The 26406-nt window shown below is 35.5% G+C and overlaps 1 protein-coding gene, 1 long non-coding RNA gene and 1 other non-coding gene across 5 annotated transcripts in view; all 3 read right to left on the bottom strand.

Moving 5' to 3' along the window:
- Positions 1–26406, bottom strand: part of LOC105385502 (zinc finger protein rotund) — a 132963-nt gene that overhangs the window by 83277 nt on the left and 23280 nt on the right. For 2 of the 3 annotated variants that reach the window (XM_038110284.2, XM_038110286.2), the window contains exons 3-4: positions 10662–10764; positions 9659–9786 (exon numbers count right to left, since the gene is read on the bottom strand). In XM_038110284.2, the coding sequence (XP_037966212.2) occupies positions 9659–9786; positions 10662–10764 (231 nt within the window). The remainder of the gene's footprint in view (positions 1–9658; positions 9787–10661; positions 10765–26406) is intronic. The other variant, XM_038110285.2, reaches the window with a different exon arrangement.
- On the bottom strand, positions 15673–15745 carry Trnam-cau. Its single transcript has one exon. It is a non-coding gene; the product is annotated as a tRNA-Met (tRNA).
- Positions 22965–23906, bottom strand: LOC125490706. Its single transcript, XR_007267855.1, has 2 exons — positions 23627–23906; positions 22965–23469 (listed from the first exon to the last, which is right to left on the bottom strand). It is a non-coding gene; the product is annotated as an uncharacterized LOC125490706 (long non-coding RNA).

The raw sequence follows: 26406 nt of genomic DNA on the forward strand, positions 1-26406 counted from the left end.
ACTTACCCTCATACTGAGCGACTTTCAGTATTAAAACTATTCTAAAATCGCGAAAATGCTGTTCCATTCAACATGTTGATTCAATCTATTCTCTGAGTAGGTAACTATGTAATTTTTCGGATTTTAGAGTTGTGCTTATTATGTGGAAAATAAAATAATCTACACTCTGTATAGGCCTGCGATGCCTGTCAATTTATAATATTTAATCTCACGTAAGCGAGTTGAAAAAAAAAACTCTTGACTGTTAAAACCAAATAAACAGTAGACTGACATAGTAAATCTTTTTAATACCCATTATAAGGATTTATCTACACACCAAGAATAGATACAACGACACTCGCATAAAAAGACGATGACAAAATATAGTTAGCAAAAAAATATAAAAAAAAAAGTTTGCAAAAAATTTGTAAAGCGGTTAGAACCCTTTCGAATTTTAAATTATGTTGTCACTGCATGAGAATCGTATAAGGTGTATTGTGTGTGTACTTGGGGCAAACGGTCTTGATCTAGGCTACTTATGTAGATATAATATCATATATATCATCAATATACATATTATTATAGGTAAAAAATAATATGTATAAAATTATCACTTTACGTTTGGTGAACGAATAGGTCGCCACGACGTGAGTGCCAATGTTATTGCTGCTATGATAATATTAAAACTGTAAATTGTTAGAAAAAACACCTACCCGTCCCCTAAACAGCTCACTGTGGCCATAATCTTTATTATATTATTATATTTAATTTAATTTATTATAATAATTCACAAAAAATATTTTTTTACTTTACAAGCCATTAAAGACATTATATTACCTACTTACCTAACAACTATCTATAGACACATAAGTAATACTATCTATGGGCCTCAGTTGCCTGATAATAAACGATTATTATTATAATACGCATCAAGTATTGTTAGTTACTGTAGGGCTTCCTATACATCTGGTTAGGTATTTGTTTTTAAGGAAGTAAAAACAAAATTCAACAATTCTAAATGTTAATACTAGAGTGTCAAAAAATTACAAACATAAAATCATAAATACAAAATGACAATATTGTAAGTAAAAAACATAAAATATATCAAAATCATGATTGGCAGTCGCCAACAAGTATCAAAACCGAATACACTCCACGACTTCCTAAGAAGTTAACAGTCTTAGGCCAAACAGAACAATGTCCCATCACCCCTTTCATAAGCCGAGGGTGAACGGAGCCTAAGAATTTATGTGCCCAATAATACGCTGCGTTATGATCTGTGCCGATTGTGAACACATCATAATATTGTATTGACAGCAAAATTATTGGCTCAGATTGAATAGTTTTATATGCTGTCTAATGTTTTTTTTGGGTGCAGTTTAGATGGTATGCTTTTTTGGAATTTTGATCTGGAATTCATGGATTTTTAAGATATAAAGTGGTTCTGGAAGTTATTCATATGTATAAAAGGTAGAAAAAAAGGGACCAAATTATTCCAATAGGTACGGAAAAATCTAGCTTAGTGACGGCTCCTGCAAAATGGAAGTACATTTAATAATAAAAACGTAAATATGGTGTTTTGATAGAAATGAAATGTTTAAAAAATTTGGGGTCATTCGCTGTCGACATTCTGTTGGTGGAACTTTGTCATTGCTCGCAAGTTGATAAAGATAATTCCATAAAATAGCACTGTTTTTACGACTGCAGGGACGACCTCCAAATTCAGGAGTTCGCAGTCTTTCACAGACAAGTTCCAGTGTGGAGATAGAACCCTGGGGGTATACCTTCATGCAGAAACGTTAAGGTGTAATGGGAATATAAATATAAATAAATATGTGGGGACATTTCACACACGGCCATCCGACCCCAAGCTAGGCAGAACCTGTGTTTGTACTGGAAAAATATTAGTCATAAAAATACATTCCGAGATTAAATTATAAGTAAATAAGTCGTAAAATTATAAATACACGTATTATGAGAACAAGTAGTTTTATGACTGATTTAAACATAAAAAATATGTTCAAGATAAAACTAAATTGCATTTATTTGTTTAGAGCATAGAACAAAGCGGATTAGGGTGTGTTTAGAGTTTAGAGGTATAAACATGAATCGGCATTTTATTTTTAAAATGAATTTTAATGTACTTAAATAAATAACTGACAATGATAAAAAGTCTTAGCAAAATCGCACTTTTATTGTCAGGAATTTATAGTTGGACTGTAGAAACCAATACATTAGTTGCAAACACTCGAAAAATAAAACAAGAAAACCCGAAAAGACACAGAAACCCGTTGGTATAATTTCCCACAAGGAAATTAGCCGTGCGCTATACAGGGTGTCCACAATTAATCCGGCAAATTAGAGCCGTCCGAGTGAAATCGATTAGGACGAAAACTCCCGCCAATTCTGGACGCAAGATAAACATGCCAGAGTATTTTTTTTTCGCCACGGCAAAGACATTAACCAAGGATGCCGCGATGGTGGCCATGAGGTGATAGTGTTGTGGGATGCTTTTGTTTTTGGTGAAACAGGTACATTTATGTGTGCTTACTATTTAATTAGATTCGAAAAAAATACAAAGAAGCTCTAAACCTTCCGAGTGATCAAAAGTGGTCTGTTTTAGACAGGATTGTATGTATTTACTAAAATACCTAATATTTGAAAGAATTAAATCGCATTATACCGCTGCAAATGGGCAATTATATTATAATCTTTGAATTTTCACATCTTTAATAAGTATTGGCCACACCAGAGGTCATTCCATATGACGAAAAACTAATTTTATGAGTGCTGCTGCACGAACCACGACTCTATCTTGTTGTTTAACGTACAGCACCCGTTCCTCCGTTTTTCGTCAGTATAGAGTAACCTGGAGGAAGTCTGTACCTTCCTCATTTCGTTTTCCTCATCCCTGGACCGTCCGTCGCCAGACCGGTGGTCACTCTACGCCGTATGTCATTAGAGGCGAGGGGGCGTCATTACAGCGATGAGTAGGCGACCATTAATCTTGCGAGTCCCGCGTGTGTCAAAATTGTGGCCACCGTAGCGGAGTCTTTGTGCGGAGGGCCGAGTTTGGTAATTAGCGATATTGGTAGGTGGCGCTTTCGGCTCGTTTGTTTTTAGAAGAATTGGGGCTTCTGGGTAGGAAATTTGTATTAGAATGTAGAGATGAGTGAAGGATGCTGGGTTATGCGATTAATTGTTTCGATAAGAATGATAGTTCAGAGTTAATGGGTGTGCCTGAGGATGACACTCTCTCTCCAACTAACCGCATTGTATGCACATACATCAGGCATATCAATACATGCCTGTATACACTACTTTTAATCCCGTAATATTAGTAATATTTAATAATGTCTACAGTTTAATTTTCTTCAAACCAATCACTTCCCTTAGGGTAACGTAACGTACCTTGGGACGCTTGTACCTCGGGACATTGATTTTATTTTAAAAACCGGCTAAATAAACACATTAAAATTCTACCCTAGGCATAGTATTTTACTCGCTTGGCAAAACTAGTGAGTCTCGTGATCATACCGGCATCGAGTGTGTGGTGAAGACAATATGAAGTTTTTTGGAGTCAAAAGTAGCTTTTGTATAGTTTTTTGAGTTGTTTTATCTCATTGAGGGATGCTCAAAATAGAGACATGAATGTCACGTATATATTATCAGTTATTTAATTTTATGACACGGCAATTATTTGAAAGATCCCTAACATAAAAATAAAGATATTGAATTTTTTGTTAAATATTGCTTTTTTGTACCTTGGGACACGATAATGTTTGTACCTTGGGACACTGTATCCTATGGTTTTGTACTATGGAGACTGTTAACTTCTAAATAACGCCATAAATCTCTGTTCTTATTAGTGGCAGAGTAAAACTGGAGAGAAGAGAGTTGCAGTAAGTCTGGATCGTTTGAAAAAAGCAGTAAATAAAGTAAAAGAAGGAGTAAATATTCCTATAAAGTGAATGTTCCAATTTGTAACATAAGATTCATACATAATTGCAAACTATAATTTAGTTAAAAACGAATGATAATTTGATGTCAATGTAGGTATAAAATAACGATGATTACAAGACTTTTTGTACCAAAAATATAATGGATCAATTTGTCCCAAAGTACAATTAAAAGTGTCCCAAGGTACAAACGTGTAACGTACCTTGGGTCAAAACCAGCATTTTTACTATTATCTTAATTTTAAAAAATCTGGCCACATCAAAGTTCCAGCACAAATACTAGTGATAATAGATTATATGTCCTACCGAATAAAGTAAATTTAACATTAATATCTTAGTTGTGCGCTGCGATATCTTCATTCAAAGTTGGGGTAGTCGAAAGTGTCCCTAGGTACGTTACGTTACCCTATAGGGTGGAATAAATTTAACAGTTAACTTCACGTTGGCTCGACAATGTAAACCACCCCGAAAAAAAAAGCCTGTATCAATCAATACAGATCTTCGAAATTACTTATCCCAAAACTATCTCCCCCTAATGATGATGCAACAAAAATCTCATTCACCACACCTGGCTGGGAAAAACAATTAATAGAAAAATAACTAATTCAATAATTCATCGTAAATCAAACTAGATCTATAAACAATATTATTCGCCTATAACCCTTTACATTAAAATACACTACTGGCTCCCAAGTCAAGTTAAAACTTTGAATTGTAGAACAAGCAGCAATGTAAGTAAAAATAGGGTAAAGGGACAATAGATTGGCCCTAAGGCGATTGTGAAAAATGAATACGCAATTCGTCTTATTCAAAACTAGGTACGTGCATAATTGATTTTGACGTACCGTAATTAAAATGTTATAGATCTGAGACAGTCGGTTGGTTTTTTCTTTGAAAGATAATAATCCATTTTTGACGCTTGACTGATTGGCAAAAAATTGTGTGTGAAAGTGATCAGTATATCAAATGTTTGTGTAATTTAGTATAGGGAAATGTTATTGTTGAATTTTGCCTACCATAATTAATCTTATTCAATTAAATAGCCCTTTTAATGGCTTCTAGGAAATATTTAAAAAATATATATTTTTATGGTTATTGTTCCAGTTTATACGTCATCCTCAGCCAAAAATCTTTTTGTACTGGACAATCTGGACATAGGAATCTCCCAAGGAGCACCACAAACTGGGTCCTCGGTCTTCCTCATCGACCCTCACTACTCCGTACAATGTCCAAGCGTTGTCGGCCCGGTGAGCTGGAGGGCGTCCCACACTACACAACGAAATTAGGCTACTAACTTTACTTCTGTCTCTATTCAACACAAAAAAACATTATAGATTTTTTTATTTAATAATAATAAACTTATATTTCAGCCTCAGCATTTTGTTAGCAACAATAAAAAATTTAGTGTAATAAAAAGACAAATTATTTGGAAAAAATATATCTTAATTAACTCAGTAAATCTAGAGCAATATTCTAAAAAATCATTAACAGTATGAGATCATTTCAAAATATAGGATCAATCAAAAACAAACCCACTACCGGAGATACGCGGCAGAAATATAATAAAAATAAAATTAATATCATAACCCCGGGTTCCGTGCAATCTGCAAGCATATCACATTTTCACAGGTCGCCTTTTTATGGCGCGAAACAGGTCCTGGAGGGTTATTCTATACTCACGAAAAACGAACGAACGAGAGCTGTCGTGCAATCGGCATGTTTAATACAACGAGATAGAGTCGTGGCTCGCGCAGCAGCGCGCTTAAATTGATTTTTTCGTCCTATAGAGTGACCCCCTGCTCCCCTAAGATCTGCACAGTAGCTGCCTGACTTTTTTCTTTTTTATTTAGTTTTTTTCTTTTACCATTTTCATTACTGCCAAGTAATCAAAATATCGTTAGTTGGGTTCCTTACAAAGTGCGTTGGCTATTTTTTTTCTCGTAACTCAAAAATGGGTGTTATTATATTGTTTTTTATTTGCTTTGTGTTGTGTTGTGTGATGTATCAATGTGGTATTGTGTTTGGTTTTTGTGATATTTATTGTTGGTTTTTTTGTGTGCTGCAAGTGTGAAATAGGGAATAAGTAGACCTTTGTATGGGAAATGACAGACTTGTCCATTTGAAAGACGATTCTCAGTGTAGTAGAGCCCTTTTACGAACGAAGTAATGTAAAAACATGACGTTCGTCAGAAAAATATATATTATACGATGAATTTGCATTAAGCATTTGGCTTTGGCCAATAAGTATATACCTATTATTTTAATAATTATAATATTAAAATTTTAGGGTAGCTTAAACTGAATTACGACAGTCAATAGACATGAAAAAACAATACAACAATAATGCACTCACGAGCAATGATAGTAATATAATGATAATAATAATATAGGTACATAATATATTTATTTTTTGAAACACCCTGTGCACACAAAGAGCGCAGATATTGCTACTTCGTCACGCCTCAGCTCAGATGTTCTAGAATCTAGATTCTTTTTTTGCATACATGTATCTCTTGTTACTTTGTAGCAAAATTTTACAAAATAAGATACATTGTTACTATTTTTAGATTGAACTGCTTTAAGTTAACACGGCTACTATCAATTTTCATCCAAATATTAACTCTCAAATAGGCAATCCACATTCAAAATTAACCTATAACTAAAATCAAACTAAACCTAATCCAATCTATGTGGTAGTCTGGAAGATATTACTTTAAGTAATAGCGCCGCCGATTGTGCTATTATTTTTTTTGTTTATAGTTAGGTACCTACAGTCATAAGTTTTTCTTAAGTTACTTAGATTATATTGCGTTGTATATTAGAACAGTCTCATGATATTTGACAATTACATTTATGATAAATTTTCTGTTCAATGTTTCTGAAACTGTTTCTGTGTGTGTGCAATAAAACGTTTGTTATCTTTATCTATACCTTTTTTTCGATCAAAGGTTATAAAGAAACTTCTAAAACATCTAAAAGATACATAAATCGGTATTGATTACTTTCGTATAGCAAAAACCGCACAGCAACATCACTTTCTTAACTCGCGTCGCGTGCGTGGAAATTTCACAAAAACTTGGGCGAGTCGAGTCGACTTGCACAAGCTGATAAGCGAGTGTACTCGACCGTAACACGGACAGATAATGAAACTGTGATACATAGTAAGTGATTGATAAATAATGTAGATAAATAATTTAGTAGAAGATGTCTAAAAGTGGACACCTTTCGACATCGTACGCAACGGACGCATCGCATTCGGTATTCATAGTATAGAAATTCACACAAGTGCGTCCACTTCATCGGCTTACAGTCGCCGTTTCTCCATGCGTTTATAAAAATACGTTTGGTCCGATACGAATGATACCAATAGGTGGACGCTTACCTTTAATTAAGTTATAATTACAATAATCTTACTATCTGCTAGGACGGCCTTAGTACACTCACGGGCAATGAAAAAGTTCCACTCACAAAATGCCGATACCAAACAACCCCAATTTTTTCAAACATTTAATAAAAAATTTGAACAAAATATTATTCTTTTTACTTGGTAATATCCTGATTCTCTGTTAAATGTACTTGAATGTTGTAGAAGGCGTCTTTGAGCTAGCTTTTTCTGTTTAGGAGTAGGTAATTTGGTGTTTTTCTCAGTGGATCCTTTTAATTGCTCGTGATATTTATGCCAAGGAACCAAAAAACTCATATTTTCCATAATTACGATAGTTATCTAAATATAGCTTGACTTGCCTATCCTTTCTTAAAAATATATAATAACTGCGTAGACCCTATAGTGGCTAAATTCTCATGATCCAAATGATATAAATATTAATACAAATCCAATTTAAATAAAAAATCTGTATTTAATGACTCAAAACAATCTTGCTCAAAGAAAAAAATACTCTCCTTACAGTTCTTATGCAAAAACGGCGGGAAGGCGAACATAGTCAGTGTTCCATATTTAAAAATACAAAAAAGAAAATAATTAATCAATTCTATCTCCTAATGTCATCGGAAGTCTTGATAAATTTGCCTAATCCGTCATCCTTGCAAATGTATGCATCTTGAAATAAATGGTAAACTATATGTAACTCTAATACGTGGTAATAACATCGGTATTTCAATACATATATCAAATATATCGAAGAAAAAGAAAAAAACGACCCAATGAAGCAGGTAATAAAGTTCATGTTTCAAGATGGAATAGAGTATGGAGAAAGATAGGGTTGTGCAATGTGCAAATAGGAAAATTTGCATTTTTTTCCTTCGCCGCAGGGCTTTTGATTCAAGTAGTTTGGTGAAATATTTTCGGTAATGATGCGTCCAGAATCGCTAAACAGGTTTTGTCTATTTTTTGTTTAGTTATTCAATGCGCGAACTCTTTTTGTGAGCTTGCATTAAAAAAAAAACGCTGATCTTAGAACGTATGCAAATTTGGGAGCTTCATCGTGAGAAAAAATGCACTCAAAATATAAACTAACGAGCAGAGTTTTAAAAACAGTTCATCAAGATATGACTTACATAAGGCATAAAAAATATATTCCAATATAGGTATTAGCAAAAAAATCACAATTAGGTATATATAAGCAAAATAATGACAAGAATATTTTTGCAAAGTTGAGGATACAAAATTTATTCTGTTTTTGGTCTTATGAGAAGTTGAAATTAGGAAAGGGTCAGAGACAGCCCTAAACCCTTCAGTACTGAACCTTCGAGGCAGTTTACTAACTAACTAATGTTGAAGTGTTGGAGGCAGTTATAATTACAGCACTTAACACGTTCACTGCCAGTGCAAGTAATAGCTTCTTTATCATGCGATTTACATAGACACTGTGACTCACTCGAATGTAGAGTATCTAAGTTAGTTAACTAAGTAGTTAATATTAGGGATTCTTTTAAATTTTAATTTGGCAAAGAACAAAGGATTCTAATTTTAAATTGGCTGCTTAAGGGTGACGTTCACCAAATGTTAAATGTATTTAGGTCAGTTAGAAGAAGAAAAATAAATTGGTAAGTGTATGAACAATGGCAAATTGTATAACATTCACACTGCCTATTCAAAATTATCTACGTTAACCACTAAGTTCACGAAGTCCACTCTATAATTTCGTAACTCTGTGCCTTAAGTTTGCAACTTGCTACATACAATTAAACGCAGGCGAACCTCGGACAAACTCATGCAATTAGATTTCATCTCATCATTTGTTTACTGTACTGTATCATCTGGTAAAATTATAATATGATGTATGTATTTACAAAGTTGTTTTTTAACTCAACTACATCGTCCAAAGTTCACTATAAATCCATCCCAAATTTTGACAATCATTCTTTTATTCTATACCTAAAACAGGACACCTTAGTGGTTACTATAACAACGATGATGAAGCGATAACAGAACTTATTCTAAAACATAGGTAACAATGTTTGTCCCTAAGGGCTATCTTCCAAACAACCGATGATAACTTGATTACTTTGGTTCTCATAATCCTGATTACTTTAAGTATTTTTGTTTAATATCAAGTTCATTGTAACTAAATCTCAGTAATTAATAATTATATTAAATTGGTTTTAGTTATAATACTATTATTGTAATGTTTCCGCCTAATATACCTACTGGCAAACTTAGAGGTAGAAACTTTTTTAAACATATTTTAGTTTAATCACTATTATTTTGCAAATTAGTTTAAGTTTTCCTAACATCATAAAAAATAAGGTCAGGTACTCACGTCGACAGCGCCATTGTTCCACGGTGGCAGAGCGTAGTGCGAGGGGTCGTGGTGGCCCCCTCCCATGTGTTCCGCCATCACGGACATCCAGTGCACCAGGCCCTGGGCACCTCCACCCCCGGTTGACCCTAGAGGAAGAAGACAAGGTTAAGTTTAACGAGGAAGTTGAAAAAAAAGCGTTGAGCAGATCTATCCCCGGTTGACCTTACATAGAAAGGACCAGATCAGTTTAATTGAGCACATCCAACCCCGGTTGACCCAACATAGAGAGGATGAGGTGAGGCTAATGTGGGCGTGAAAAAAACGTTGTGCACATCCATTTTCGTAAAAAAAAACAAATTGGGATGATAAGTTTTAATTTTCAGCTGCCAAGTTACGTATTAGAAATGCCAACGCTAAAATTAAATTCTACTAGGACATCAATTTAGAGGTAAGGTACATAACTATTGCAAGACCCCTTTCATGTGTGATGAAATATGATTAATAATTTTAATAGACGTGATTGTATTCTAACACGATTGGAATAAGATTCAATAGATAGGCTAGTCCAGTTAGAATTAATGTTTTCAAGTTAGCGTTAAAGAAACCTGAGGAGAAAAGGTACCAGGGGAACTTGGTAAATACAGATAAATAATAATAGTGCTTATACCAAAAATACACAATAATTTAAACAATGCACGAGGCATTTTGGACAAAAGTTTCGTTCAAAAGTACCAGGCTCAGATAAGCAACCAGGAGGTAGCACTTAAGATGCGTAAGTTGACAATTTGAAATTCATTAAGTACATACATTTAAATCAATATAAAAGATATTAACAGACAGATATTTTTACCAGGCTCCTGTGAGCAATCAAGAGGTCACGTCTACGATAAAGGTATAGAAAAGTTACCTTATACACAAATTCCACAAAATCCATAATATTAACTATTTAAATATTTTGCACAAAAGTTTTGTCCAAAAGTACCAGGCTCCCATAAGCAACCAGGAGGTAACATCTACGTACCAGGCGGCACGGCGGCGGCGGGCTGCGCGGCGCCCTGCTCCTGCCCGCCCCCGCCGCTCACCCCCCCGCCGCTCCACACGAACGCTGATGACGCACCCGCCTTCTGGAACAAGGGGTATTGGTTAGAGGGAACTGAGAGAATTTAAGTAAGAGCTTGTCAAATCTGACGTAACTTGCATGGATCTGACAGATGTTTCACAGGTGAGCCAGTTAAGGATTTTTAATTGCTAATGTGACGGTGTTGTACGGTTGCTGGTAAATTTCCTTGTTAAATGTAGTAATTTAGGTACATAACAGGTACAACTTAAAACATACAGCCAAACAATATGAAATGGAATCTTCAAAAAAAAATTGACCTTGACCAAAATCCAACGAAAGCTAAAGATGATAAACGATGGAGAGTAAATTTTTTATCCCTCATCATCACCATCCTAACGGACACATGACGTCAAGAACTTACTGAAGTCAAAGTCATAATAATAATATGCTTTTATTCATCATCTAAATATTAAAGTTTGCGATGATCATATTTTTTTTATAAACTTCTCTAGAAGTGGTAGCTAGAAAGATTATGTTAACTGACATGATAATTTACAGAGACTGAAAGAAGAAGGAAAATTCTTATTTAATGGACTAACATATGTAGATACTTCTACTTAATTTGTAAAGAAGACGCCATCTGACGATAAAACGTTGAACTAGTATGATTTAAATTAGATATTTTACAAACTATCAATATGACTCCAATTGTATACCTGTACACGGAATAGTTATCTAATTAGTCAATACAGTAAATAGAGTTGTTGAAATAATGAATGATTGATATTGTTTTAAGTAGGTACTGACTGTACATTAAATTTAACAACGCCAACCATATACGACAACACAATATGATAAAATGGTAGACATACTAGACATAGATAAAGTTGAAAAAGAAAATGCCACTGTTATGTTTACGTTAGTTTTTAAGTAACAATTTCTGCATTTCTAGTGCCAAAAGTGTTGACCAGTTGTAACCAGGTACACTGGCATCCTAGACACAGGCCTAGAGTTGAAGCCACCGAAATTCGTTCATTTATAATCTGACACACTTGTACTTATTCAATTTCCTAAAATTGTTAGTACTTACTCTTTTAAATTCTAAGGTGCTTAAGTACCTAAATATTTTTAGATTTTTTGTTTTTTTGTGTAACAAAATAAGCATAATCGTAGACTTTGTAAAACTCAATAACTATACTAATCTAATTAGACAATCTCATTGGACTCTGATTAGTTTCACGTATACTATCCTCGGAAAAAATGATTCACTCAGTCGCCACTGCTGAGTGCTGGGGCACGGGTCTGCTACCAATAAAGGAAGGGTTTAGGCCTAGTCCACCACGCGAGCCCAGTGCGGGATTGGTGGATTCCAACACAAGCAAGCTTATTCTGACAGAGTCAAAACCGTTAATATTCCTATAATCTGAAAAATTACCTCATCAGGCGAATCAGTGGTCCTATCCCCGTTGTTTTCATCATCAGACGCGTCAAGCCCAAGTCCGTTCGGAAACAGCATGTTCCTCGGATATAGAGACCAGTCAGCCACATTCCTCCTTCTCTTCCCCAAGTTGGCAAGAAAGTTCTTGTAAAGCTGCGTCGGCAGCAAGAAAGGTGAACGACCGTTGAAACTCTCATTTTTGAATCCCAAATTCTGATTTCTGAACAGATTGCTTCCAAATTCGAATTCTAGTAGGAACTCTTTTTTTATCAGATCTCTGTGGTGTTCGGAAAAGTCTAGTGCAGCTTTTGTGGTTTCGTCAGAAGGGTTGTTCTCAAGATCTGAGATTTCTGAATTGTCACTGTCGTTGTGTTCAATGGTTTTGCTGTCGATATCCTCGTTGTATTCTGAAGTGTCTAATAATTCCCTCTTCAAGGGTAGATTTGGTAGGTTCATCGCGTTTTTCATCGCGAAATTCGTATTTGAAATAGTTAAAGACATTTTTGGCACTGTATTTTTATGTTAAATATAGTTTTTCTCACTAATTTTGTATGTTACACTAAGACTATAATATATTTCTCAGAAATAAAAATAGTGTTTCTATTTATTTAATTTTAAGTAGGTATTTTTAGGAACTATCGTTGGGTATAGGAGGTGCTGGACCAAAACTGGAAGAAATATTAATATTAATATACTTAGTTAAAAATATTTTTGTTTATTGCCCACTCCGCGACATTAAAATTCAAACTATATATATTTTTTTTATTGTTATTTTTTGGTTTTTGTTTTTGTGAACACTTTTTTTTGTTAATTAATAAATGAAGTAGATTATTATTTGTAATAGGTAGTCATAAAAATAAGATGAAACTAATGCTCCAACTAAAATAGCGTGTAGCCTCGGGTAAACCTCTTCCAAAAAAGGCACATTAAAATCAATATAGCACTGAGACAGAAATATTTTTCATTCTGGAACTAGGTCAGACGAAGTAAAAATATTTTTGTGAACTCATTTCACATTTCACCGCTATTTTCAATAAGTAAACCGTATATTTAGTTTTTAAACCGTATGGCTTTAACATAAGACTGCTAATTGATTAATGAAGGTAAGTCTTAGTTCAATTGTGAGATCGGTGTTATAGAAATATTGTTTGATACAAACGAAAAAAACGACAATAATGCAGAATGCAGTGGAATAATTAAAATAAGTTACTTTTTTATAATTTTCTTGAACCAAAGACGTAGAAAGCAAAATTAGATTTTTCACTTCTTTATAATAAAATATGACAACCTTTTAGAATAGGTTTATATTATTCTTATGTGTTGGTAATCGCAATAAATAATTAAATTTCATGCACATTAATAGCCTACTACACCATTATTTTTTGACACATCCTGTATTTACCTATATTCAAAGGTTACAGGGTACGATTCTTATTTTTTATGCTTTTATAAATGAAATAGTAGGAATTAAGAATAGTAAATCTAATAATCTATCAGCCTTAGGATATAATTCGCATTAATAAAGCATCGAAAATTATGAAAGGAAATCAAAAGTTTATTGTTTTATCTCTACCATTACTATTATTTTGTTAATGATATCTAAGAGCAAACATTCAACTCTGAATGCATTTTAATTGTAGCCATTCAACACCTTTATTGGCTTGATTAGCGTTAGGCAGTAACAACTAGCATTCAATATAGAAACATTCACTAAAGAATTCAAGAAAATTAGCTGTCTCATTGAAATGCCGCGAAAATTTTCACTACCACGCGAGCGTTTATCATTGAATCTTTACAGGCAAAGACAACACACACACAGCCACCAACACATCTAGCCACTCATTAACGGACGCACATTTACATCACTAATGCGAAAACGAACGCGCCGGCCGCACGTGTCTGGCCATTAACAAATTAAAAAGAAAAACTTTTAGAAAATTAATTTGTAAGCTGCGTTCACGGCCAATCACTGCATTTGCCGCGAAAACTGACCGGTAATTTCTCAGTTCGAACTTCGCGGGTTTTTGTCAACCGATTTTTGATTATGGAATGCATTTTTTTGTCGCGGACGGGCGGAGAATTTCTTTTGAATTTCGAGCGGCCACGGCCAGCCGATTGGGCCGAGTAATTTTTTGTGATTCGTGAAATTTTCCATTTGAGTTTTTAGTTTGCATTGTTTAGAATTTTCATGGTTTTTTGAGTTTGGAATTTTTAGAGAACGTCTAGATGTCTTTACCGCGAGGTATTCGCTATGAAACTCTTCCCGAGAGGTTGCTGCAAGGAAAAGCATTTCCAGCACACACGGAAGGTTTTCTTGAGCATGTTGCATGTGTGGGGTTGCCCGTACGTGGGCCGTGTGTGGCGACGGGCAGACCCGACGGCGAGGCGCGCTGGTGTGGGTGAGGGTACACTTGTGTGTGTGTTTTATGACTCTGAGTGCATCCCTTTCGAGCTGCAAGCGATTTATATGTGTGCAAGTTATTTTTTTCTAAACGGCGCCGCTCCGTGTGTGTACGGTGTGTTTTCCTGTATGTGTGGACTGTTTTTTGTAAATGTGTCGCCGAATTTTCAGTTTTATGTGCGATACGCTACGGGTTAAAATAGCGTGCGTTTCCTAAATGTATTTTTCAGTTTTATATCGGCGATATGAGAATCGCGGATGGTAAGAAAACGTAGGGGGAATAAAAAAAATGCATGCATCGTACGTTTTCAGGTAGACACATTTTTCTTTAACCCATTTATAGAGAGTTGTGTGTGTGTGCGTGTGTGCATCGGGGGGGGTGGTTTCTTAAAAGGGTTTGGGGGGGAGGGGGGCATATAAAAATGATAACGCATTGCAAGACGGCAGCTTTTATGGTTTTGCTTTATTTTTTATGTGTTTTTTTAATACATATTGCTCCGGCGAAAGAAATATCGGTTTGAAACTTGGAAAAATTTAATAATGTATGTACTATCGAACAAAAAAGTGTGGACCCCCTTAAGGATCATTTTCCTTTGCAGGAATCAGCCATCAATGACTCGCTCTTGACCAATGGGGTACAAGTTGACCAAAAGTTACTGTCTCTATTGCCACCAGATGTGTAAACACAAAACAACATTGCATTGTCTTAAAGGTGCGAAAGTCCGAAAGCAATAAATAATACAAAGAGAGAAATATAAAATAATGGGGTTGGTTAAAAAGACAGGCAAAGGCAAATTTGAGATTGCAAAGGATTTGTTTTAAAAGTGGCAACTCACTTTTTTGTTCGATAGTACCTACCTACATACTTTGCTATCAATTTACCTACCTCTTTGTTTAAAGGTGAACATTGAACTGGGTTATAATAATATTTATTATGTTCAAGATAACTCTGGACCAGAAACTGATAAAGCTCAGAGTATTAATTAATTAAGTAGGTAGCTACTTACTTACTAAGTAAATAATATCAGATCAATTCATGTCTTACCTTTTACTCAAAATAAATACTTATTAATTTTATTTAGAGTATCAGTAAAGATAAATATTGTTAGTAAAATTGAAATAGCAAAAATGGATGCCCCGGGTGAGGATCGAACTCACGACCTTAAGATTATGAGACTTACGCGCTGCCTACTGCGCCACCGAGGCGATGAGTTGGCAGCTGAAAAATATGGATCGTATCCACTACTGCTACTTATCTATTTTTAACTTGACTTTAACCGACAACGATTCGTTTCTATGTCGTTTTTTTTGTCCAGTCGACAATTGTGATTATTGATAATTTGTTGTTATTGTAGTTGCTAAGTTTTGAAAAAAATTAACTTTATGATTGGTCTATTTGTCTTGTATGCTTCATGGTTAAGACCTATAATTTATTATTACAGCACAGTGATAAAATCACCCAAATTGCTCCTAAACAGAAAAGACTGGCTTGTCACCGTCTGCAATATTAAAGTAGGTACATTTAAAAGCGTATCAGATTACCTACAAAAAAAATATTAATCAAATTTTAAATTTAGTGTTTGAAAAAAATGTCTCATTTGGAGTCGTCATTTTCTAAGTAGAAATTTTTCATTGCTCGTGACTCGTGATGTGAGGGTAGGTAGGTACCTATACGGTAGGTAGGTACCTACATGTAGACATGGAAACTAAAAACTGCCAACCATTGCAAGAATTGATCTCATAACTTATAAACGGCTCAATTTTGATGAAATATGGCTGAGCAGTTAGGATTATAGGTTGGTACTTCACCAGCCTCGATGGGCAGTCAATGCCTCGAGTGCGAGTTTTTTCACCTATCGAGAAGTAAATCGAAACGCAAATTTGGATGGGGCGGGAGACACGCCACCTAGCGGTAAGTAGGTAATTCACTTCTCGATAGGTGAAAAAACTCGCACTCGAAGCCCAGAGGTAACTCGCAAGCGAGCCACCCAATTTTCATAGAACTAGCACTCCCGTGATAGACAGTGTAGCGAGCCGTATCGCCGTTTTGGAATGAGTACAATTGCACTTATTTTACACATCCAGGGCTTCTAGTAGGTACTGAATTTGTAATTTACGAAAACGAAAAAGTTAACATTTTCATCTGTCACCTGCATAAAGCATCTGCCAAAAGTTTTATGAATTTTACGGCCAATCCAACACGCTGGCCTAGTGCGGGTTGGTGGACCCCAACACAAGCATCAAACTTGTGCTGAGAGAGTTACCTATCGGGTAAGTGGGCAACCATTCATTAGTACCTACATGCCAGGATTTTAATACCCGACCTCTTGAATAAGAGGACGTCATCCGTTACTACCCGGCCTTAAAATGACAAAAAAAAACTGTCGAAAAATCGTAATTTCATCGGCACGTTCACTGACTATCACACGATGGACACCAGACAGTCACAGTTGTTCATCTATCTTATAACACTCTAGGGTTCCCTTAGAAGGTAAGAGAACTAAATTACATGCGCCAATGTTTTTTCAGTAAACTTTCCGCCCAACGTACGCTTGCCCACTCAATTTTCCAGCTAAAAGAAAATTCAAGTAGAAAAAAATATATACACATACATAAAACCACCTCGGGACGTACGTAGCACTGAGAAGAAAAAAGCTAAAAGTATAGGAAAAATATAAAATACGGGAACAAAAAATATATGAGTGCAACAAAAATATATTCCTAGGATGTTGCTGTGTACAGGTGAGCGATGTGTGTGTGTGCGTGTGTGTATGTGTGTGTGGGTGAGTGGACATTGAAGGGATAGAGAGGAGAAATTTAGCAATATTTTGAAGTTTTGGTGCAGGATAGAATATTATTTTTATTTGTACACAACAAGTAAAGACGTCACATAACTGATATAATACTAACACATAGATACAAAAGTTGCGGTCTTATCGCTTTTAAGTGATTTTTTCAATACTACCTTTGGGTTGGAGGATATTTATGATAATACACATGTAATATTTATAATAACACAGTGTACAAAAGAATTCTAAAGAAATGACATAATTACATATATTATAAGAATTAATAATGCTGTTGTATAAATATGAAAAATACTTTAGGAATATGATTTGTAATTTGACTTGCTTTAGGTTATTAGTAGGTACCTATAGTAGTAAATAAAACATATAGAATAATTGAATGCTATGCAATTTGAATCATAATAATACATAATATTAATAATAATATTACTTGCCTTTATTTGCTTACCGAAAAACTTAAAAATTAAACTTAATTTAACAAATTGTATGCCTCAATTTAACATCCGCCATATGACTTATCTCTAAGAGCAATATTTTCCGGATCACCTTTAGATGGACGGAGAGATGGCGTTGGATAGGATATTCTGGTGTTAAATATAAATTATATAATAATAAATTAAATTTCACTAAATTGTAATAAACTACAAATCCTGAACTACCAAACTAATCCTCCCAAAACTGCAGGGTTCTTTGTATGACGCAAGTTTTAGAAGAAACTAGCCACTCCATGTATTTCTCAAACCGTCTTGAAGAAGATCTTGCATGTGTGCACACACACACACACACACACACGCGCGACATGCATAGCTCGCATAGGTGATAGTATGATAGCGAAGTCATATCGTACTTAATACGTTTTAGAATTGGAAAGAACGGGATACAATGGCCGGCAGAATAATCAAAAATACTCAGGTAGTAACTAGATTTTATTTCAATATGTACACTTAGTAAAAATGAAAAGTTAACACTGTTTCGTGTCCATTCACTAACCCCTTACAAAATATTTGTATATACATAACTACATATATATTATTATGCTCACGACTGCAATCCCCGAAGGGGTAGTCAGAGGTGACTCGCTTTGCGCTGTACAATAAAATTGTAATCACGTGATAGGACGCGAGCCGTATCGTCGATTTGGAATGAGTAATACTGCACTTAGGGGCCTTATGATACACATCTAGAATCTAATTGTGCAGGTTCCCTAATAATGTTTTTCTTCACCGTTAGTGCACGTGGTATATTGTTAATTCCTTAAAAAAAATTCACTCCTGAGTCGTGGTGGTGTAACGGATAAGGTCTTGGGTCTCATTCGTGTACCAATAAATTCTTTATAAATTTTTATTTTTTGCATATGGGCTGCTAAGCTAATCTGACTTGTAATAGTTCTGTAATCGATTGGTTTTCATATTAGGTACTCCTATCAAATAATTTGTGTACATACATACTAATTATTATAACTTTATCATGTATAAGTAAAGCAAGTTAAATTACAAATTATATTTTTAAAGTATTTTTCATTTGTGTATATTAAACTGGCAAAAAGTGTACTATTTTCAGAGTGCTGTACCGATAGCACATAAAATTTTAATTTAAAAAGTTCTAAAGAATCACTAAGGAAACTTCGATAGTATAATATTTGGGTAAAACATAAATGAAAATAAAATGTGATTTCGACAAAATTATAAACGTCTAAATAAAATAAGTTTGTTCGATTTGGGAGACCAGGTTGATACCGCAATCCCACAATCCTTAAGCAGTATTTCTTATCTGTTCAAATTGTCATCATTTGCATGAATCTGACAGAGTTTTGGCAGATGAGCATTTAATTTTTTAATTCCTTTTTATAGATATTTATTGGACTGTTCCAATCAATTTTATTCCTTTTACGAGGTGCCAGGGTACACACTACACAGTCACAACAAATCTACTCACTCATGTTCACACATACCTAAAGCCTTTTTAAATTTGATTTGTTTAAATGCATCTATCAGGGTTGACTGGAAGAGACCGCGTTGAGGCGATAAGTCCGCCCTTGTATACGAGTCTAGTCTAATTCTCTCCATCTTTTATTGTTATACCTATGTATTTTGTATACAAAAAAGTGTTTAAATAAATAAATTATTTTTTATATATTTAAACACTATTATTTTTTTGCTGACGTTACCGCGCGGCCGGCACTATAACTTATAGTTCAGATAATGCATCGGAGGAAGGATTTTCTTTATGGATTTAAAAACGTTTTTCATATCTTACAGTTTTGGTAACAATCTATCTAGGTTCACAACATATTACCTACCTAGGTAGTCTACTTTTTAAACCCGACGGTAAAATTTTGGTTTTCCTGTATACTTATAATTGGGTTGCAAAAGTGAAATGACAAAGACTATCCATACAATGAAAACTTCTTATCATTTTGGTGACAAAAAGAGCTTAGAATAGTATAAACAGATACAAACCAATAAGTGAAAAGCATGGAAGTAGAAAAAATAAAAGCGGCAAAGCTATTTATTTATTCATCATCACACTACATAGCATTACAGTTAAAAAGAAAAACCTTAGCGCTACATAGGGGCACAATAATAATAATACTATTGCTATTTTCTTATAATTTTGGAAGATTCATATCTTCAAGTACCTACCTACTAACTACCTACATTAAAAGTTAATATGACCCTTCATTGTAAGTACAACATTTATAACCACAAGATGCAAATAAACTTATAAACCCTCTCCTTTGTCGGTAGTCCCACAAAAGCAGTAAGTGAACGAAAACACGTGTTATGCGATAATAGACGCTATTACAGTAACAATACTGTTTAAACTTAAGTGTATGGATGCAAAAACGGCAAAAAAAACGATTTGCATCGATCCAGATATTGAAAGTTAAGTGTTCTCATTATATTTGTTGGGTTTGTTCCGACTGAACGGCAAGTTTGGTCCATCTGAATTAAAATAATGTGGGGACATCTCACACTTGAGCACCCGACCCAGAACTGCTGGGCTGCTGATAGGTATATCTCCACAAATATTTTTCAATTATGTATATCTATCACATACTATTTATATTATATATGTATCAACACCCAAGTCCCGTCTGTCTTTAAACAAACATCTGCACCAGCTGGGAATCGAACTCAGGACCTTCGGCATAGTCATTCAGTCACTAACGACTACACCATTCGATCGTCAAATCGTACCGATTGCGTGACAGCCATATGGAGGTTCGAATTCGTTTTTATTAAAGCTAGAGTACAGTGCTCCAAAATTTATAATGCGCATAGAAATCTTTGACAGATCGGTTGTTTTCGATTTCGTGACACATGATATTGACTCCTATTTCTTTCGAACAAGGTGCAAACTGCAAGTGTTTTTTTAAGGCTCTTACGATTTAATGATTCGGGTGTGAAGATCTGCATGTGCATTAATTTTGGACAAGTGTAGGTACAGTGCTTTATTATTTTCATGAATTTGGAGTTTGTCCCATAGTGAAAGTTGTTCAGTATTCCGGGGAAAGGAGGTTTACTCTATCCTAACTAATATTATAAATGCGAAAGTAACTGTATCTGTCTGTCTGTCTGTAAGGGTGCTTTTCCACCAGAGATGTGCTATGCTACGATGCTATGGATGCGTTTGATATCCACCAATCATATTATTGGTGCACATAGCTTAGCACTTCTTCTTCTTGTCGTGTCGATGGCAACTGTCACACTTGCGCGGCCCAGTGGGCCGCCACGTCGATACCCCTCTGGTTGGCCTTGAGGAGGTCTTCCCGGGTGCAGGTGTTTGGACATCCAGGGCACACCATCAGGTGCTCCATGGTCTGTGGAGACGCACCACATGTGCAGATGTTGGAGGCAGGGCCGCGGTAACCCCACCTGCACATGTTTTCTCCGCATCGGCCCATGTTTGTCCTGAGTCGGTTGAGTGACTTCCATGTCGCCCAGGGTAGTTCGTGTCCGGGAGGCAGGGACTCATTGGGAGGGATGAAGGAGTTCGCCATCGGGTATTTAGCCTGCCATAGGTCTATCCTTTCCTTTGATGGGTCCTTGTGCGAGGCAACTGTAGACCTAAGAAAGCTTTTCCGGCTTTTAAGTCGGTAAGGAGCTGGTTCATGGTTGTAGAGCGGGTGCCTCGGGTCGGTCTCCTGTCTGTGTTTTTCTCGAGAGCAGGCAGCCTCTCTACGCACATCGGGGGGGGCGATACCGCACAGTGAGTACAGCATCCAAACCGGTGTCGGCTTAAGGCATCCCGTGATTGTCCGGCAGGTGTCGTTTAAGGCCACATCCACTTCCCTGCAATGCGCAGATCTCGCCCACACGGGGCAGGCGAATTCACCTGCAGAGTAGCATAGAGCCAGTCCTGTGGTCCTCAGTACTTCCGGTGATGCACCCCACTTGGTTGACGTAAGCTTCCTGAGTAGGTTGTTGCGTGAGCTCACCTTCCGTTTGAGGCTTACGCAATTCCATTTAAAGGTGAGGGCACGGTCCAGTGTGATGCCTAAGTATTTGGGGTGGTCATTGTGCTCAATTTTTGTCCCACGCCATGTGATGTTGAGTGTGCGTTGTGCTTGGCGGTTTCGGAGGTGGAACACGCAGGACTCCGTTTTGGAGGGGTTTGGCTTAGCACTGGTGGAAACGGATTCAACTAAGATATGTTTTTTGTATGGAATGATGCGTGCTATGGATATGTGCTATGGACCATCGCGAGTGGTGTAGCTATGTATGTGCAGAGCAGACCTACAGTATGCCCGCGTTTTTCACTGAAAGTAGACATGCCATCGTGGAAGCAAAAAGTTATTTTGTATCTCGCAATGTCATCGCATGATGTCATGATGCATGCGCATCTTCGTAGCGCATCTTCCTCGCACAGCTACCTAGCGTAGTATTGGTGGAAACGGTCACATATTTTCGTAGCGTAGATATCACATCTTCGCAGCATAGCTGCATAGCACATCTCTGGTGGAAAAGCACCCTTACTCTTTCACGCCAAAACTACTAAACGGATTTGAATGAAATTTGGTATACATACGGTCTAGACCCTGGGAAAGAACATAGGCTACTTTTTATCCCGGAATTCACACGGGAAAACTTTTTAAGGCGAAGCGAAGCGCGCGGAAACAGCTAGTACAGTCAAGTGCAATTAATCCTGATCCCCTATATAGCTATAACTACAACCCTCCCACATAGGCGCCACCTATGTAAAATAACCTTGAACTACATACACCTTGTTTCGTTACTAAGACTTCTGTATGTGTGTTAAAATATGGCGCTAAATATCGACTTTTATTAATTTAAGCGCCATCTTAAATCAAATATTGGAACTAGCTTCATAAAGTTCATGCCAGAATGTTAAAACCTGTGTTGTTCACTTTTAACTATTGCAAGCCAGCTCAGTGTGATACGAAGTGATTGCATTTTTCACCAGTTTAACTACTTGACGGTGTGGTGTAATCGTTAAGGTATTCGGCTTTCAATATGGAGGTTCAGAGTTCAAATCTCTGGGAGGTGTGACTTTTAAAATTTATTTTTATGTTTTACTTTGTTAATCATTATAGATAGGTTATTTTAGACTATCTTTATCAATATGAACAGGAAATAAAATAAAAACATAATATATAAGAAAAAGAACTTTATTTCACTAAACAAGTAAATATTATTAGTCTGTATGCAGAATAATTATGAACAAAAGTAAACAAATTCAAAAATTGTAGAATTACAACAATGAGAACCAACATGTTACTAAATTTCACAATTTACATCTCTTGTTGTTTTCTACAATTAAATTATAAATAAGCAACAATTTTATTACTAAGTAGTTACTTATAAATATGTAATCAATTATCTTAACAGTATGAACAAATAATTATCTTACTACTAAATAAATTTTACTCATTTTTAAACTGGGGACCCGTTAAATACCTACTAAACGTATAATAACATAGTTATAATGTTCCATTTCTTTTTTGCGAGTTGTGCTGTTATCGTGTAGAAGATATTTCTCACGCAATGCAAACAGCAACCATAATATCATCCTTAAAATTCTCAAATTAAATCTTGTCATGCGTTAGCTATTTTATAACAGTTCTTCAGGGCCCATTATAGGACATCCATCTTCGGTAACCTTTAAAAACAATAATTTGATCATGCCTTAATGAATATAATAATTGTGACATTATTACTATAGCGTAAAAAGTATATTATGATAATCTATAAGTAAAATAAATGAAAGCCAATAATATATAAAGTAACCAATAAAATTATAAAGAGAAAATACGAACCCAATGTTGTCCTGGCACTTAACTCAATTAATAATGATGACCTTGTTAATAAATTCGTTTGTCATCGTTACAAATCAATAATTTTGATTATATTATAGGTATAAATATAAATCAGATCAATCAGATGGAATTAACAAAACCCATCTCAATGCAACAAAACATTCTCTTCAAGTCTACAATTTCAAATGAGAAATAAATTCAAAATACCCTCTGCGCTTATAATATTTCATATTGTAAACAATTATCACTATTCACTACATAGACTATACTTTTGCTAATGAACCGCTATTTTGCAAACGAGTTCAATAAGCTTCGTGGCGTAGCGGGCAAATGGTTGGTTTGCGAATAATTGGGCCGCGGGTTCGAGCCCAGATGAAAAACAAAAATAATTTAAATTTTGTATTTCATAATATTATTGTTCTATGAATTCGTTAGTTTGTGTAAATGATGGATATTATCTAAATGATGGATATAAATAGGAGAATAGTAAAATAGTTCTATGTCTGTCTATAGACACGAGCACTACCGCAACATACGTCACACCGACAAATTGGCTTTGCGTAGTTTGAATTTCTATTTGAAATGCAGGGGGTCAGGTTTTTCTGCACCTGACTGTACTAAATAAAAACGAGATCTGTCGTGCAATCGGCACTTTTAACGGAGCTTCGTTTTTCGTCATATAGGTAACTGCAGACAGGAAGTAGTTCACTGATGAAATTCCACCCTACAGAACCTTTTATTTCGTATTCTTGAAGGTATCCAACGGCATCCTTTTTTCATTTATTTAACTTAATTGGTATAAAAAGTTTTAAAGGAAATGTGCCTCGTAACTGAGAATCTTTGCGAGGTTAATAGGGATATTAGTGCTTTAAGGACTTAATTAATATACCTATACCTATGCGTTTCCTGGTCATACACTCACGGGCAATGAAAAAGTTACATTCACAAAATACCAACACCTATTCTATTCTATTCTATTCTCTGTGGGGGTGTAAGTACCTGCACCTGGCTCTCTCGAATGGAACCTTTGTGCATATCCCCAAGGTCTAAACTGCCTTCCTAAGCTTGGACCATTTCTCACCACGCTGGTCCACTCCGGTTTGGTGGGTTCACATATCTAGATGTGCTAAATCTAGATATGCAGGTTTCCTCACGATGTTTTCCTTCACCGTAAGAGCGATGGTATACATTGTACTTAAGTTAAAAGAACTCATTGGTACATGTCAGCGCCGGGATTCGAACCCGCATCTCTTGCGTGAGAAGCGGGCGCTTACCCGACTGAGCTACCACCGCTCTCAATACCAACATCAAAAGCTTTCACTTTTTTAAACATTTAAGTAATTAAAAATTTAAACTAAATATTACCGTTTTTAATTGGTAATATCCTGATGCTCTGTTAAATGTACTTCAATGTTGCAGAAGGCGTCATTAAGCTAGTCTTTTCCGTTTAGGAGTAATTTGGTGATTTTCTCAGTGGAATCTTTTCATTGCCCGTGATATGTGTGTATATGCGTTTCCTGATAATAAAATAGCTGTTTAAGTCCGACTTAAAGTAACTGTAACAGTATTAGTAGTGTCTGCCTCCCTGTCCGTATTAGGGCGAGGCCCTATTGGTGCGTTGCGCTGAGTATTGTCACGTCGTTGTCGGAAAGGAACGATAGTAATAAAAATAAATAAAAAAACGGCTTAAAACATACTTGTTTTAATAACTCTCGTCGCATATAGGTAAGTATTAGGTATTATGTTTATTTAAGACGGATCTCTACATACAGGAAAACAAACTTTTTAAACCGCAAATGTTAAAAATTCGTAGAACAAAAATTGTTTAGAATGACGATTTGCATGAGAGAGATCCTGCGCAGTATTAAAATATCACGGATTTAACATAATCCATTTTGTATTGTCAAACATTCTCTTTGGTGTTTGGCCTCATCACTACACCTTCGTCTTAAAACAATTCCAAATTTAAATTTTCTTTTTTTTCAGCATTTCGATTACCAGTAGCCAGGAGATTACCTTAACGATCATTACTCTTATATCCGGTTTAAATAAGGAACGCCATCCGTTGTTCCAATTTGAATCTTAACCCTATATAGGCCGACAGGGTAATATTCCGTGGCGAAAGCCTGAGGTAATTTTGACCACAGGTAACGATGTTGGTTTATATTGTTGGGTGCGTTTCGAAATTGAGAAGTTTATCAAAAGTAGTGTTGTAACTGCATGATACAATAATTGGATCGATTATTGGGTTTTGAACGGATAGACTACCTAATCGATATTTTTATTTTTATGTAATCTATTCTTATGAATGCGTCTAGTAGGAAAAAAATAGTAACTGCTTGATTTAATTTTATGGTATAAGTATATAGGTATCTATATCTACATATTGTATGTATTGCCACATTGGGAGTCTGAATAAAATATTATGTTAAGGCCGAAAAATATATGCTACGTATATTTTAAAATAGCTAATTATCCGGCATATCCGAACACCGAAAATCGGCGGTTATTATTTTACGCGCGCTAATGCCTTTCCGAAATTAAGAAAATGTGAGCAAAATAACATTATAAATATTGCTGGCCACAAATCTAAAAAACATGAAAAACCATTAGCTTGGAAGATAAAGAAAAAAGTAAAGAGTTGGCGGTTGATAGCAAAGAGAGGAAGAAAAAATTCTAAATTTGAATCTTGGAACGGAAGCTGGTGGGAGCGGAACGAATGAGGTTTCATTACAGCCTTCTTTTACTTATATCTCACTTGTGGACTCTCAGGGAAATTA

The sequence above is a fragment of the Plutella xylostella genome, chromosome 27, assembly GCF_932276165.1.
Source record: "Plutella xylostella chromosome 27, ilPluXylo3.1, whole genome shotgun sequence".
Lineage (NCBI taxonomy): Eukaryota > Metazoa > Arthropoda > Insecta > Lepidoptera > Plutellidae > Plutella > Plutella xylostella.